Here is a 16859-nt window from a genome sequence, read left to right as displayed (position 1 = left end):
TTCGAGTATATTTGAATTCATTTACGCGTGATTTTGCTAAATTTTAGAGATGCGGATCGCTAGTTTCATAAGAAACCTCGGTTACTTTTTATATGACGCAGGACGTGTGACGCAAGCAGCAATTTCTACACTACGTTGACCATGCAGTGAGGGTACATCTCTGTTTGCAGATGACCATGAGAAGTGGCGTTGGTGTGGCCGCCTCTACCGTTGGCGATGGTCTCGTTCAGTCTTCTCTGTATACGGCTCACGATAACCGGCCTCCTCCACCTAGCGATGCTAGGGTGCACCAGTGCTGCCTGTGCCCTTACTGGACCACTTCATCCAGTCACTTCCGTCGTCACGTTCGCACCCACACCGGCGAAAAACCTTTCGCTTGCTCCTTGTGTCACTATAGGACCACACAGTACGACAACCTCAAGAAACACCTTCGTGTCCATACCGGAGAAAAACCTTTTGCGTGCAATCTTTGCGCTTATAAAGCTAGCCAGAAAGTGCATCTCAGGCGCCATGTTCTTTCCAACCATCCAAACATGGCAGACAGTGAAACCCATCCGCCGTGAGCACCTGCTTTCTCATCACCAAATGTTGAAAGATTTTTTTGGGGAGGGAGTAATATTTTGTGAAGAGTTTCATGTCTGTACAAATTGGTTTCGTTATTAGTCGACGGCATCAAGATAGGTAACTTGTCGTTCATGGTCATTTTCACCTTTCTAAGATAGCCTTTAGATGCGCAAGCACGCCTGCTATGGTGTGAAAGACGTGCCGAGCATCGTTTCCTGGTGCAAGGACTTTATCGAAGTTCTATCGAAGCCTCGTGAAACCAACACGTGAGTAATATACCTCTTGTCGTACTTTACGAGTGTCAAATCTGTTCGAGGGACCGCTACATATTTGTGCCGTTGTTCTCCGCTGCTGTGTACCGTGTTTGTTGAGACGAGTCCTGCTTGTCGCCCACAGATGCACTTTGGGGCGATGCAGAACGCAGCACCTCTCATGGCCAGCACTGGGTTTCTCTCGTTGGTCCCTTCTTCAGCATCCACTTCTTTATCTTCATCGCGAGTCGCGGCTGGACCTAGTAACAGCTCTGAGGAGCGTTCTCCCTCCAAAACTCCTCTGCAGTGCCCCGCGTGCCCTTACAGTACCAAGTGTCGTAGTCATCTTGAGAGACATCTTAGAATCCATACCGGAGAACGACCGTTCGCCTGCACCTTCTGCTCCTTCCGAACAATCGAGAAAGAGAATTTGAAAACTCATCTGCGGATACACACCGGCGAGAAGCCCTTTGCATGCAAGCTATGTCCGTATCGCGCTAACCAGAAAGCACATTTAGCCCGCCACATGATGTCAGCTCACGCCGGCGCTACTACTTAAAAAATTCGTGGCGTTGGTGAAGACAACAAAATGAGCCCCCAGATAATTCCCAGCGTCGTTGAAGGCAACAAAATAAGCCTTCATACATGTTATTTAGCTTTTTCCGAAACTACATATGCCAGTCACCGCCATGAGGCTTATTGCACTAACTTCCCTAAATAACTTGATAAGACGTGTTGCCATCTAACTGTCGACATGTATTGAAACGCCTCCGAAACTCGATCATAAGTTGAAAACTATTTGTAATTGAATTACGAGAATTTTTATTAAGGTACCATACTTGAGTTTGGAGGTACCGTTTACTTATTGAAGCTCCTCCGTGCATTCATCTCTCATATGAAAATGCCGAGTGAGATTAAAATTGAGATCATTGTTCAAAAACCCATTTGGCTTACTTTAAAATCACTAATTATATTTTTTATGTGATCATATATTGTACCAACGAATTGTGAAATCTCAATTTGGTTTTAAAATTTGCTGAAATACATCGACAGTTTACTTCTGCGCGCACGTGCTTTGTGAATAGTGACAGTATATTGAATCTATGCTTATTTCATTTTATCGCCTGCCAAAAAAGGCTATCGATTTTGCTGCCTTCGATAAAGTTGTGGAAATTCCAGTACGTTAAACGAGATTTTGTACCCGTGGACTGTTCGTTAATACGTCTCGTTAAACAGCATTGCACTCATTGACGTGAAACTACATTTATTACTTTTGAATTTCGAGCAAGTGGCATGTACATTAATTTTTGTTGATATAGTTGTTGGTGGGCAGGAGCGTGTTGGCTAAGCATTTGTTTGTGTTACTGCAGGTGGAGGACTTGCATCGCTCCAAGACCTTGCGATGTTCTTCTACCAGTCCTCTATCCTTTCGCGGGCAGAGCGGGATCCTCAAGTCTGCCTTGAACGAGTCTCTTTCATTGCAACAGCTTCCTGGTCTTTCACCGTATACAAGGCTTCCTGGAGATGCATCCTTAGGAAACGTGACCGAGTCAAGTTCTTCTTGCTCATTGACGCCACTTTTCATCTCTCAGTCTATCAACGCAATGTTTCAGTCATCGTCTTGCACATCACTTGCGGACCGTCAGCAGCAGCTCAAGAACGAGGATGATGAAAAGCCCTTCGCTTGTACATTTTGTTGGTTCAGGACAAAACAACTTGGCAATCTCAAAACTCACATGCGAATTCATACTGGCGAACGTCCATTTCCTTGCCCACGTTGCCCATATCGCGCCACTCAGAAAATAAGACTCAAAACTCATCTGTTGTCAATACATAAGGAGACACTAGCTGAGTGAGGTTCAATTTGATACAATATATCGTATTTTTGTGCTATCAACGTATTATTTAGCGCCATGGAAGATAATTCAAATCATTTAGATCACTGGTAAACTCAACGAGCTTCTTGACAAAGGCTTGCCTGTAAGTAAGTGTCAGTGAAGTTAGTAATCAAATTGGTGGAAAGAATTCACATTTTATGATGAGTTTTTTATTAACCTGAACAAAAGCTTACTAATTTAAAATTTAAGGATCAAGCAAGTCAAGAGGCCATTGCCTCTTAAATTAGCGCCATTGCCAATGGCACTAATTTAAAATTTAAGGTCATTGCAAGTTTTGCATGAGTGTTCCAAGTGATTTGTCTAGACTAAACGTGCTCTCTGATGTGAGGAAACTTGATGCTTATAATATCAGTCATGTGAGCCGTGTAAAGAAACTCGATGCTTATAATAAGATCCGTCATGTGGAGGAACTTGATGCTTGTAATAAGATCAGTCATTGTTTCTGACTGAAGCGTGTAGATGTGTCTAATAAATAATATTCTTAATCGATGTATTTTTAACCTCGGTACAAAATCGCCTATCATAATTTATTTCATGAAGAAAATTAAAATTATTGTTTTAATTCCATAAAATTTGGGAATTACTCATCGCGTACCATGCACTAACTGCATTGAGTTAAAATCCACAAGGTGAGAATCAATAATTCAATTGAGACTCCCTCAATGGACCTTATCATTAATTGGTTTAATCTGCCGTGATTATTCTTATGAACATAAGCATGACAAAGCGCGTAAAAATGAATGAATTTTAGCTGAAGTAACATCTGATTCATCTCTGTAAGCGAATTCAACAGAACACTAACGTATAAAGGCTTCGATTCTTCGTCACTTGTCGGGACTACGGTTGATTTTTTTATGTTGATTCAACTTATTACTTCTTTCCTTTCATCCCTTATTATTTACGTTTTTCTGCACTGGTTTATCATTATTTAAATGACGCTTTGCAAATGAAGCGCTGGCAAGCTTGATAAAATAGTGAGACTCTTGATGACAAGTTGCCTTTACCTGCAGGAGACGACTTCGCACTGTGCCTCCTCCGTCCGCCCTCCCCTTGAGACTGCTCCCCGTTCTCCACCACCTCCCCTTCCTTCCCAAGTGTGCGATGCTTTGACTTCTGCAAGCATTACCCGTCCACAGCCTCTACAGGCATCGCCTCTCAAACAAGAACTTAACCAGAAGGTTCAGGCATATGATTTGGAACCGAAAGATGCCTCTCGTGTGTTGCACGCTATCGATGCCTCGGGGCAGCGACTACCTTTCTACGACGCCGAGGGCTGCGAAAACATATCGAACGCTGCAGCTGCTCCTTTACCAAGCCTGTACCGCGTGATCAGACTGCCTTCTGGCGAGTGCTACAGGCAGTGTGTACTCTGTAGCTACACGGCGCCTACATCTTCCAGGATATTGGACCATATCAAAACGCACACTGGCGAGAAGCCTTTCATTTGTCCACATCCTAAGTGCACAAAAACTTTCACTCGCAAGTTTTCTCTTCACGCACATCTACGTCTACATACTGGAGAGAAGCCCTTCAATTGTCCTGTGTGTTCCCGATGTTTTTCTACTAATAGTATCCTTACGTGCCACATACGTACGCACACGGGCGAAAAGCCCTACGCTTGTCCTCACTGTGCCTACCGTTCGACGCAACGTACTGCACTCAAAGTCCACCTTCGCAACGCTCATGCTGACTTCACATTTTAACTTAGAGCCTTATTGTGCCTCAGTAGTGAGAAAGACCTGACTTAAACTTTCCAATTTTGATTTATCAGAAAATTAGCTAAGTGTTCATCAAACAAGTATAAGCCCACCTCATTGGTTTTGCAATCCCTGCTTTATATTATCATTGGATTGCTAGATTCATTTAAGATATTAAAATCATTTTAAGACAATCAATGATATCGAAACAGTTGATCTTAAAAGCAAATAATGCGGGATGGTGAACATGGCTTATTACTTGTGGCTTATTCTTTATTTGAGAATTTATTTCACTGGTCTAGCTCACTCTAGTTGTAGGACGGTTAGTTTGTTCTAGATTTCTTGAACTCTTTCAATATTTTTGTGTGAAAAGAGGGAATTCGATACCCGTGTATTGTGTATAAACTTTTTTTTGTGAAAGTACAAGGATTGGACTTTTTTGGTTCACTCTTGATTGAAATTGCAGTTGAAAGTTTTTTGTGCGATTTTGATGTATTTCTTCACGTGAGCTGCAAAGCTGTTATAATTAGTATTTATCAAGAGTCTTCATAAGCCAAGCGTAATTTACGTCTGAGGAACATTATTTTTTTTCAGGCTTGGATTTCTTGGTATATAACATAACAATGTTTTTTTACACGAACCTGTCAATGACGAATGTTTTTGGAACGAAACTTTTAATTTTTATCCTCCATCGTCCTGTATTGATTTTGTTGTTAATAAGCACTTAAATATTTGCTGACAGAAAATTTATGCTTGTGTTCATAAATAAACGTTTAGTTCAACACGTTTTTCGCGTAGGATGTGAATCTTTTAGGTTTTCATGATTAAGATTCCTAGCATTATTACTTTTCAATTGCAATTGACCACGAGTTCTTGCACGAAAATTTTATCTGTAGGCCGAAATTTTGCCTCATTATTCGGGAAGTTAAATCCTACTTCACTCTATGGCAATGTAAACACTTGAGCTCCATTTTGCGGCGATGCCCTTGGTTTCAAATACAATTTTTTTGTATAAACTAAAGTCTCCAGAAATTTTTATTGCTAAACAAAGCACACAGAGTTCAGAAACTGTTGGGGCTCGTGCGACGCTCTGCTGGGATATCTAAGATGCTGGCGTGTTGACATTAGCTATAAGCAATCGCTCACCCACGTGTTCTTACTATCTCGTATGATTATTACACGTGTCACAGCACACAAAATTGCCTTAATTCCTCACGTTTAGTTTAAGGTTTTAGTCACTCACTTTCTGTACTTATTCATTTACCATAACTTAATTGTGTATGTAAGTAATGTCTGCAAGTAATTGAACGACACACCAATACGAAATAATCATTTGTGTGAACTTTCATACGTCGTGATGTCACGTATTTTTCGTTTTGGACAGATGAATTTCGACTTTCGCGCCATGAAATCTATTTCACGCATGACACTGATACCTCGTGTGCCTGATAAAGTGATGGATGGTTGCTAAGACGTTGATTAAGATCGTTTTAGCATGTATAAATTAGTGTCTCTATGCAACAGTCGCGACAAGGTTCCACGCTAAGTACCTGCCTAAACTTCAGATTCTCTGCAGATATGCATTCGCGTTATTCTCAATCAATTCCATTGCTCATCGAACATTCCGGTAGCAGCTACATTTCCGTCTATTTCACTGTAAGTTTATGATAAGCGTATTTGAACTTCCTGAGTAGGAGTATTATTTAGTGACAGCCGCGCAAATTCTCGTGCGACTGTTTAATTCTATGCATTGTTGCCTTCATAGGAATTATAATTAAATGAGTTATTTTGATGCGCTTTTTTATCCCCTCCGTTCACTGTATTTTGCTACACAGTTCCAATTCGTTGATTGTAAGCGCCGTTTCATCAGGCTACTCTTCTTATTTTGGAGGTAGCTGAAGCTGTTGGTGGCTCAAGGTGCGTAGTGACAATGTTTATCTCACGTCGGCTGACTTGCTCAGCTAAGTTTGCCAGCTACCTAGAGCGATGTTACAAATGAGTGGTCCCTTGTACCTGGAAAAAAATGTTTTGGCGACTGACGCTCGTCTGTTCTTCCTTGCCCAGGTACCGGAGACTGAAGGATGTCATCCATACTCTGGAAACTCGGCCAGTTTTCTTCCACCAACGTCGAGCATCTTCTCGCGACAACTTATCACGGGAGATGATGATCCTACGTCCCCAGCCGTTGCGTTGGTTGTTGCTAAAGACCAGCAAAGATCTTACCGCCGATGTTCTCTCTGCTCTTACACAACCTGTGACGGCAGTAACATGATTCGGCACATCAAAGGACACTCGAACCATCGCCCTTTTGCTTGCCCCTTCTGTGCGTACAGATCAAAGCAGAAAATAACACTGCAGCGTCATATCGCTACGCATCAAAAATATTCTCCTGTGCCTCCGCGTAAACAGCGACTTCAATCGCCTCAGACGCCTGAAATTTCTTCTGATTATATCGATATGCACACGAGTGCTGAAAGGCCGATTGATTCAGGTTCACTATTGGGTGATTCCCTCCCCCCAAACGTTTGAATTTGTGATTGTGATGGTGGTCTTATTCGGCTTTTCATTGTGGTTGCTTGTCCGATGATGATGTGAAACTTAGAAAAAATTCGATGGAAAACGGATTTGTTCATTAATCGAGAAAATCAACATTTCTAAATGAAAATCTCGGCGAAAAACGCAATCTAGGTTAAAATCTAAGCACGACTCACTTCTTGCTCCCTATTTGGTAACTGTTTGTAAGTAGTGAATTTCGAAGCCCTCATTGCTAGCTTTAAAGTCTCAATTCTGTTGTGCACAGGAACAGCAGCACCGACGGTCGACAACTCGCGCAACGTTCACCAGTTCGGTTACTGCTGATTGTCAACTGACCGAGCAAGATGTCCTACGGTCTCATGATATGGATACTTCGTGCTCCAATACCGCTGCTTCACCCTCATCTTGTTCCACGTCTTTCTTATATGGCGACGTGGGGCCGAGAGATCATGACTCGTCAGAGGAGTGGGTGTTCCCCGTGGGACGCGACCCTTCTTTTCCTCACGCAATTGCATGCGGCAAAGGAAGTTTCGCTGCTAAGCGATGTTCGCAGTGTTCGTACAATACACGCAACCCAAGTAATATGCTTCGTCATCTGCGCTCGCACTCAAATGAAAAGCCATTCGCGTGCCTCTACTGCCCTTTCAGGACCAAGCAGAACGCGCACCTTAAGCGACACATGTCAACTCATTTGCGCGACTCTTCTGTAGTTGTTCCCTAACATCGATAAACGTAACTAATAGATCGTGACGTTCAGTAATCCGTCAGATTCCTGTGGATGTTCATATAGCTATCTGACGGAGACTTCTAAACAGTGTTATGTGTTCGATGGTTCATACCCATTATTGAGTGACAAACATCAACACTTGTCGTGTATTAGATAATTAATATGAACATCGTTTGGGGTAGGCTCAGCCTTAATACCGTCGCTTTTATGGTAAATTCAGGCACTTGTTTATTTCTCCTTGTTTATTCTTCATGAGGTTGCATGTGTGAGTTGATGTATCAGTTTCAGCCATCATAATGTTGCGCTCGTGGCAAAAAATAAACGCTATGCTGTTTGTGCTCAGGTGACCGGTGACTTCGCTACAAAGCTGGGCGCCTCCAAATTTGCTCATGCAGACAACAACTCAACCTTCTCCGGGACTGATCATGCACCCGTGATCTTTTGTCCTGTAGAACAGCAACATGAACGCTCAAGTCATTATGTTGAAGAAAGTGTCTCGGTTGGAGGAGGGCCTGTAGCTGTTGCTTTGAGCGTAGAAGGTGGACATGACCTCGAGCGGCAGTGTTCTCTATGTCACTACAGAACTCGCAACAGCGGTAACATGTCTCGACACCTGAAGGGACACTTACCTAGCAAGCCCTTCTCGTGTCCTTACTGTAGCTACCGAAGCAAGCAGAAGGCAGGGCTCAAGAGGCATCTCGCAACTCACACTGGTGATAGGCCCTTCAAGTGTTCATTATGTTCTTTTGCCACCACCATGAAGTTCCGTCTCGAGCAGCATCTGGAAACGCATCGCGCGGACTGCGCTGGCTCTACGACTGATCACCGCTGATCGAAATCGCGTTCGCGTTACTGTGTGACAAGTTTGTGATCAGAAAAATCGATGTTATTGTGGGTCGATACATATCTCATTCTGCGCGTGTTTGTTCGCAATAAGAACGAGTGCATCATATTTTATACTAAGCTTGTGTGATGAGTGTTGGAAAATTATTACTTTATTATCGGTGATTCGTTTTTGCGAAAGTACGAACTAAGGAAGAATGCAACGCGCTGCAGTGATTCCGACCATATGCAAACTTCGAGTTTCGAAAAGATAGAAGTAGAAGACCAAGAGACGATCTTCGTAAGTCCCGAATTCCTGAAACTATAAGTAACTTAGGGAGAGAAACTTGAGTAATCGTTATTCAACGTGAGTTGATGACAATGCCGTGAGAGAGTGAACCTAAAGCCGTTCCTGTGTCCTCTGCAGGTGTCGTCTGACAGCTGCTCAGCGACCGGCGACCAGCGTGCGCTTTTCCACGACCAACAATCGGATGGAGAGCAAGCACCTCTCGCGGTGCAGCTGCTGCTGGGGACTGCTGGCTTCAGCAGAGGAGGATTCTCAGCACACATGGGGTCCGCACTGCAGTGTTCGCTCTGCTCATTCAATACAGCTATTCCGGGAGCACTGAGTCGCCACATGCAGCAGGTGCATGCGATTGAAAAGCGCTTCTCGTGCCCCATGTGTTCGTACCGCTGTAACAGGAGAGCTCATTTACAGCAACACATACGCATCCATACTGGCGAGAAGCCTTTCAAATGCTCCTTCTGCGATTATCGTAGCAGCAACAAGTCCAACCTCAAGACTCATGAGTACGCACTTCATAAAGTCAACAAGAACCTCTCTGATAACAGCCAAGTACCTCCACACGCCTCGTTTCCTTCTTCAGACGGACATTAGAAGTTGACGAACTGTAATTTTTTATTCACAAATTTTGGGTTTGGTGTATATAGTCTGGAATTATTTTAAAACTGTGGCACTGTGCTAAAAATTCTGTTGTTTGATTTCAGCAGTGCATTGTGACTAGCTTTGTGTTAAAGTACAATTCTTCACGAGTTATTTACGGACCTGGGTCAAGATCGTTGTTCTTGCTATGCGTTCTTCCTATGTTTACTACGTAAGGAGCTTTATCTGCAACTTAAATGTCTATTGATTATTTGCTCCACTGACTTAACGCTATTTTGTCGTTCCATCTTAAGTACACGTGAAATAAACGTCGTTAAGGACTCTGGAGTTTTTATCCATCCTTTGGAAACGTATAGGCATTTTCCACGAGAAGCCTCTACTCAGACGAGATACAAGAATGCAAAATTATTGCAAAGTCATTCGCCATCTGCCGATTTACCCATAGGTCTCTGTTATTCCATATGTTCAATCGGCGCTCATAACCTGGACGAGTCTTAACTGAGTAAACTCGACAAGCGCTTGATTTTAATTTGGAACGCGTGTGCACACCCAATGTAGTGCAACTTAAAAGAACTTCCTCCTGACTGGAACATTTATGATTAAATTTCACGATACACTTGCTCCCTAATCTTGCTCTTGCGTGAACTGGTGCTTGTGAATCGCCAAAAGCCTATAAAATCTGCCATAATTCATTTTCATAATAAAAAGTTGTTTAGTTCTTTCAGAATTTTAATTTCTTTATCGTTATTGTATTTTGGTCAGAGCTGCTGCACATGAAAAAATGTAATCATCAATTGTTGCAGTAATTTTACGATGTTCTGGGCAGGTTTCGACGCACGGAGAGACATTAGCGTCTTCCCTCCCTTTTACGTTGTCCTCTACGGAGGACTTCTTCCAATCTCCGTTGGGACAAGAAGCCTCAAACTCGCGCTTGCACTTGATCTCTAAGGATGCAATTAACAACTCTCTTAGTAGTCTACCTGGATTTTCTCCGACTCATCGTCGTCATTCAAGCAGTTTTGACGGAAAACCTGAGAAACAATGTCCGTTATGTCCGTACAAGACAAGGACGGCTAGCATGAGTCGTCACATGCTTTCGCACTCAAATGTCAAGCCATTTTCGTGCTCTCTTTGCCCTTATCGCTGTGCACTCAGCTTTAACTTAAAACAGCACATGAGGGTCCATACAGGAGAAAAACCATACAATTGCTCTTACTGTGACTACCGTACCAGTCACAGCTCCAACCTCAAGTCTCACGAAGCTTCCGTACACAAAGTCTACGTCAAGAAATAATTTTGAAAGGTTCTTCAGAGCGGTTCGTGATCACTCATATGAAAAACATGTTTGTACAAGTGTGTAGGACGTTACCTTAGAGATGTAATATGTCTTCACGAAACCGTTCCTGTTGATTCTAGGTTTATTGTCAAGCTTTTAAAGTTATACCGTGTAATTTCATCTGAAGGAAACAAAAACGTTTATTATTTTCTTTGATTAGATTATTTCATTTTATTAATCGAACGACGTTCCACAATGATTGATTGCATGTTGGTGCGGGCAAGCTGACGACGATTAGGTTGAAATTAAGTTTTGAAGTTGAAATATCTTGATTTTTCGACTTACATAATTCTCTTGTTTTGTTTTTCTCGCATTTTGGGGCGCTTTCTCATTATTTCCTTAAAAAATGAACGATCTACACCACGATCCGCTCAAGTCGCCTCCTTATAGGTTTGATTTGTTTGATCATGTGTGTTAGCGTCGAGTTCTTCTTCTGTGACCTCCATTAAATTCCATCATTGAAATGTATCGTCCAATAATTATCTTCACATAGATACAATAGTAAAGGCTATTCCAGCTCTGAAGATTTGTGCCTAAGCCCCTTGGAGACAAGAAAAAGAGCTAACGTCATGTGTGCGTGTTTGTGCAGGTTTCACTGCAGGAGTACGCCGATTCTGGACAAGTTATGCCACCCTCTACTACTTTTCGTCCTGGGAAACTGTCTTCTATATCTTCTCTGCTTGCAAGACCATCAGCTTTGGTCACCGAGGGGCCTTCGGCGATGATGCTCATGCCAGAAGATCTTTTTCAGTGCGGCCAATGCTCCTTTTCAACTTCAAGTCAGGAGACATGGGCTCAGCATGGGAAAACACACGAGCTGGATCCACAGAAAAAAGTGTTTCTCTGTACTCTCTGTCCCTACAAATGCTCATTCAAAGGCAACCTTAAACGACATCTTAGGGTTCATACTGGCGAAAAACCGTATCAGTGCTCATACTGCGATTTCCGGGCTAGTGATCACTCAAATGTGAGGGCCCACGAGTTTTTAAAACATCATTCGAAGTCGCCCTCCAATACGTAACTCATATCTTGAGTAGCATTTCTCTACAATAATTACACTTAGTTAGAAAGACTTGTGCGGATTATGTATTCGGAATGCTAGTACAAACCTGCATGCATATGCATCTCACAAATAGTCAAAAACTTGAATTGGCAGAAGTGTTTCATTGCTACATGCTACTTTTGATTTGTGCAGCTTATTTGGATTTCTACTGCATTGGTTTTCTTATTCATTTACTTTATCACTACGACTCACAAAACTGTTTAGTGGTTAGTGAAAGCTGGGGCGCCTGCGGAGCATTACGTACCGGGTATCAATACAACCTGGAACATTCGTTTCTACGAAGATTCGGCTATTAAAACATTCTTCATATCGGCAGGTGACAACAAGCGCTGCTGTGCAGCAGCTCGTGGCATCATGCATGTCTTCTTCTATGTTCTTCTCTCCGACGTCTGGGACACGAGAGTACGCTCGGCACATGGAGCCAGATTCTGCTGCATTGCAACCGTTCGTGGAACAGTCTGCGACTGCGAGGGGCGTTGGCGATAACCTCAGCTTTCAGCTGCCTTCGTCTGAAAATCCAGTCTCAAACCAGCCGTCTTTGCGGTGTCATTTGTGCAAATACACAACTATGTACAAAGGACTTTTGGATCGTCACATGTTTTGTCACTCGCAGGTCAAGCCGTTTTCATGCCCAGTTTGTCCATATAAATGTTCTCTGAAGTTTAACCTTACCAAGCACATGCGCATCCATACTGGAGAGAAGCCTTTTCAATGCAATATTTGTGACTACCGAGCAAGCGATCCTTCAAACTTGAGAACACACCAAATCAGGGTTCATAAAATGCCTAAACCGAGCGACATTTGATCATATTGGAACAATTTCATACAGCCACAGGAAGAATGATTTTAAATTGTTGACTACTTTTATGATTAACCGATTTCCGTAGATGTTAGAATATGTGTAAATTAGTTTCTACTAAATAGAAAAAGGGCAGTGTTCTTAATCTTCGTCAATTCGCATGACTATCATATTCCGAGTATTAGGTCCATTGAGTTTGTATTAAAAAATTTCACCGTTTGCAGTAGTTGCTTGTATTCTGTACCTTTTCAATCAGTCATTAATTTGCAAGAGCCACCTTCTCGAAATGTAAGATTGTAAAGTTTTAATTAACGTTGAGATCAGCATGTTTCTCACTCGAGGTGTGAACCGAGTTACTCCGTTTTGGCTCAACGCCTGCGAAGTTCGGGGGGTTTTTATTGAAACTCGTCAGAGATCTCGTAAATGTATTAGGTTGCTTTCAATGATGTTATGTTTTATTCATCATCGCGAGGTGTTTCAGCTTGATTTCAAGAAATTAAATATTTCCTTTTATTACATTTTGAATCCTTGAAGCATCGTAAACTCGTGGCTTAGGCAACGCTGGTTCTTAGTAAAAGTGCTTGATTCAAAGAGGAAAAACTGCGTTTTATCCTAAATGATGACGCCTTCTGTGTAAGAATATTAATTAATAGTATTTGAATTTTTTGTGTAAAGATAAGATATAGCATTTATTGATGATTCCATGTGATTGAGTACATTTGCGATTCCTCGAAAATTTTTTTGTTTCACTGTCCACACTTAATTTACGCCCTTGGGCCTAAATTCTGTTGGCCGGGTTTCTGTAGCAATGCAATTTCCTATTAGTCTGGAATCTAGTTCTATAGTTGAATTCTCATCTATGCACATGGTTTATCGACGAGTTAGGCGTGAGTTATTTGCTGGAATTTTTAATTTGCCATACCTGCGATCGGAAAATTCATCTAAAGAGCGTTGTTTGTGCTTGCAGGTATTTCCTGGAGACAAGGATGTCCCCTCGGACTACCTACATCCTGACCTCATGATGGCACAGGATCGCGCCTCTTACCCCACTCATCCCAGTATCTCCTCCTCAATTGCCTCTCAGTTTGTGGGAGTAAACCCTTCAGCCACTGGAATAAGCTCTATAGAATTGAGCCGCGGAAGCAATTCATCGGCTGCTCCAATTCTCAAAATGCACGCGTGTCCCCATTGCCCTTACAAGACAATACGTCGCGGTCACCTCAAGCGCCACCTTCTATCGCACTCCGGAGACAAGCCGTACGCGTGTCCCATGTGCCCCATACGGTGCATACAAAACTCTGATCTTCAGAGACATTTGCTCACGCATGGTAACGTGAAGCAATACAAGTGTGGCTTTTGTCACTTCCAGAGCAACCAGAAATATTCGTTCACTTCACACCTGAAGACTGTTCACGACATATCATGATTTGACCTCGCGTCTTGCCGTTGTGAAGGTGGTCCACTGGATGTCATTGACGCTCCAACTGCATGCGCCGTTCGCACTACATTCATTATTCAGTCAAATTTATTTTCAATCTAGATGTGCAAGTGATACATGATCTGCACTTGTGAGTTAATGTGTCACGGTCCTACATTTTTCACCTTCGCTGTAAAGAAATTTTTGTCGTGTGCAGGTGACCGCAGATCGCAGCTTCGCAGGCACTCTTCCTCCTACTTCGCAGGGATGCTTTTATCGAATACGTTTGTAGATAACGGGCAAATGACTGAGTCCATTCAATCTATGGATCAGGTTTCCGCTTCTAACGAAGAAGTTATAAACGAGAAGAAGCATTGTTGCACTTTGTGCCCATACAAGTCGTCTAAAATAAGTCATCTTAAACGACACGTTCTCTCACACACCGGCGAGAAACCTCACGCTTGCCCACACTGCTCTACGCGCTGTGCTCAAAAATCGGACCTTCGAAGACATATTCTACGACACTCCACTGTGAAGTCTCTACGCTGTCACATCTGTGACTACTCCACCACTCAGCGTCGTTACCTTGTTACGCATATTCAGTCCACTCATGGCAGTCACTGCTGACGACAATACTGATCATACAGTGTCGCTACCTCGCTTACAAATTCAGTCTGCTCACTATAGTCCAATCTTCATTCGAGCCGAAAGTTGTTCCCGTAATTGACAATATTGTTTTTCTTCATTACGGAAAAAATAACGAAAATTGCGGCTGTCACGACGGTAAATAACTTGGTGCGTGAACTGAAAACGCACTGAAAGAAAAACATATTGGGCATCTTCCTTCGTTCTGCAACCTTCCTAGCTTCGTTGTCCTCCAACGGTGTTGCTCAAGCCTATTGAATTTCTCCGAACACGTAGCTTGCCGTTGTCGCTTGAGATTTCCATCCTTGCATGCAGGAGTTGATCGGAAGCAAAGTTTCTTATTTTGTCACATCTGACGGAAAAATTATTGTTGAAATTTTCAATTGAATCCTTTATCAAACATGCGTAATTGTGTGATTTTGTCGCCAATTGTAATCTGTTGTGTATAGTAACTTGGTAAAAGCTTGGGAAGTGAAAATGACCGAGCCTAATCATTCAATTTAGGAACACGGTTTCAACGCTTTCGGTTGATATGTCTTTTATACTAGTCTTTTTCAATAACTCACGCTCCTAGGGGGATTGTTTCTGAACGCCCCACCGCTGAGCTCGCGGTGTCTGACTGTAGGTCTCAGTTGTGGGATTGAGTTTACTATGTAGGTAGGATTCCTTATATTTCCCTTCTCTGTCTCTCTCATGCGGGAAGCCGACGTCCCGTGTAAGCGACCTCTTGTTCGAGTGTCTTCGTTTCTGTTGCTTTTCACCTGTCCCTCCTTGTCAATTCGTCTCTTTGAGATGCTAACGCTGCTTCTTTCGATCCAGCTTCAGCGGGTTGGACAATTGAGACCTTCTGCCCCCTGTGAGTGATGATTAATTTGAGATTTTAAATAACTGATACCTTTGTCTCGCTAGCGATGTTATATTTTGACCGCCTCGCTAGCGATGTTATATTTTGACCATTATACTAGTATTGCTACTACTCAATAATTCACGAAGAAAATCCACGTTTTTCGAGTGTTGTGAGCATTTCATAGAGTTCGTTTGTCTTTATAGTAAAACTCAAAGTTGTAATCATCTTTCTTTATCCTTGCGAACCCAAATGATTGATGCGTTGCTGTTGACAGGAGGGTTAACACGAAAACAACAATAGTGCATGAATAAGGCGCTAGACGTTCGTTCGAATGTTCTTCTCGTCTAAGTGCAACCTTGCTGAAACAGATCGAAATTTTAGCGCACAATTTTTGGCTCACGCAATTCTGTGCGTTATTCTTTTATATCGATTCAAGACCATCTTTCATAACAATAAAAAATCTAGTGTCTCATTAAACATTTTTCGTGTGCGTGCTGCAATACTTTCAAAACGTTCCAAGTAGAGTGATCTTGTCGAAGAAGTTAATAAATATTTTACCAGGGACATGAGTACTTTGTATTCTGATTACTGCATGTTCTAAAAACAGCCGTCTGTTGTTGACAGGTGTCCAGCTTAAGTGATGAAGTTCATCTGGCTGCCGACGGAGACTCTGTCATATCACGGCTGCTAGATCCGTCAATTCGTCGAAGAGGTGCACACCTCCCCAACGAAGATTCGTATCACTTCCCTGTAACCGCACGGCTAAAACAGTGCACCTTATGCTCGTATAGTACTCCTAATTCCGGTCATCTGCGCCGCCATATGTTACGGCACACCGGCGAAAAACCATTCGCTTGTCACTTATGCCACTATCGCTCCATCACCAAGCATAATCTCGAAACGCATATCAGATCACACACTGGCGAGAAGCCTTATGCTTGTAATTTTTGTTCCCATCGCGCCAGCCAGCGAAGTGACCTCAAACGCCACATGATAACTCATACGAGAGAACCACAATCTGCTTCCAAGTAAGGACTCCTATAATAAAATTGGTGTCCGCTCAATTAAAAAAAAAATGCTGAGCCTGGTACCACATCTGCTGGACGATAAATCTGTGCTCATCCTCGGCACACTTCGTCGTGGGAATTTTCAAGCAATACAATCTGAAATGAAGAAAATGTGTTTCGTAATGTAATACCGAAATTTATGCGCTCTATTTAATTTTCTGATTTATCAAGTGAACCATGGAAGAAAAAAGTGAGCGTTCATCGTGTGCAAGGAAATGGAAGTTTTCCCACAGTTAGCCGGTGTGGGTTACCGCCCCAATTAATCGTTCGTAAATTTAAGTTCCCCC

General features: G+C 42.6%; 1 protein-coding gene across 16 annotated transcripts in view; it reads left to right on the top strand.

Moving 5' to 3' along the window:
- The window catches only part of LOC108679105 (longitudinals lacking protein, isoforms H/M/V), a 75927-nt gene that overhangs the window by 46887 nt on the left and 12181 nt on the right, over nt 1–16859 (top strand). Inside the window, exon 6 of one of the 16 annotated variants that reach the window (XM_047884499.1) lies at nt 16130–16533. The exons of 8 other annotated variants lie outside the window; for them this stretch is intronic. In XM_047884499.1, coding sequence (XP_047740455.1) covers nt 16130–16533 — 404 coding nt within the window. 7 more of the 16 variants (XM_047884495.1, XM_047884492.1, XM_047884490.1 and 4 more) reach the window with 7 other exon arrangements.

Source organism: Hyalella azteca, unplaced genomic scaffold (assembly GCF_000764305.2).
Source record: "Hyalella azteca isolate HAZT.00-mixed unplaced genomic scaffold, Hazt_2.0.2 contig15466, whole genome shotgun sequence".
NCBI classification, from domain to species: domain Eukaryota; kingdom Metazoa; phylum Arthropoda; class Malacostraca; order Amphipoda; family Hyalellidae; genus Hyalella; species Hyalella azteca.
The sequence above is the reverse complement of the archived record's forward strand: the minus strand, read 5'-3'. Positions and strand labels throughout refer to the sequence as shown.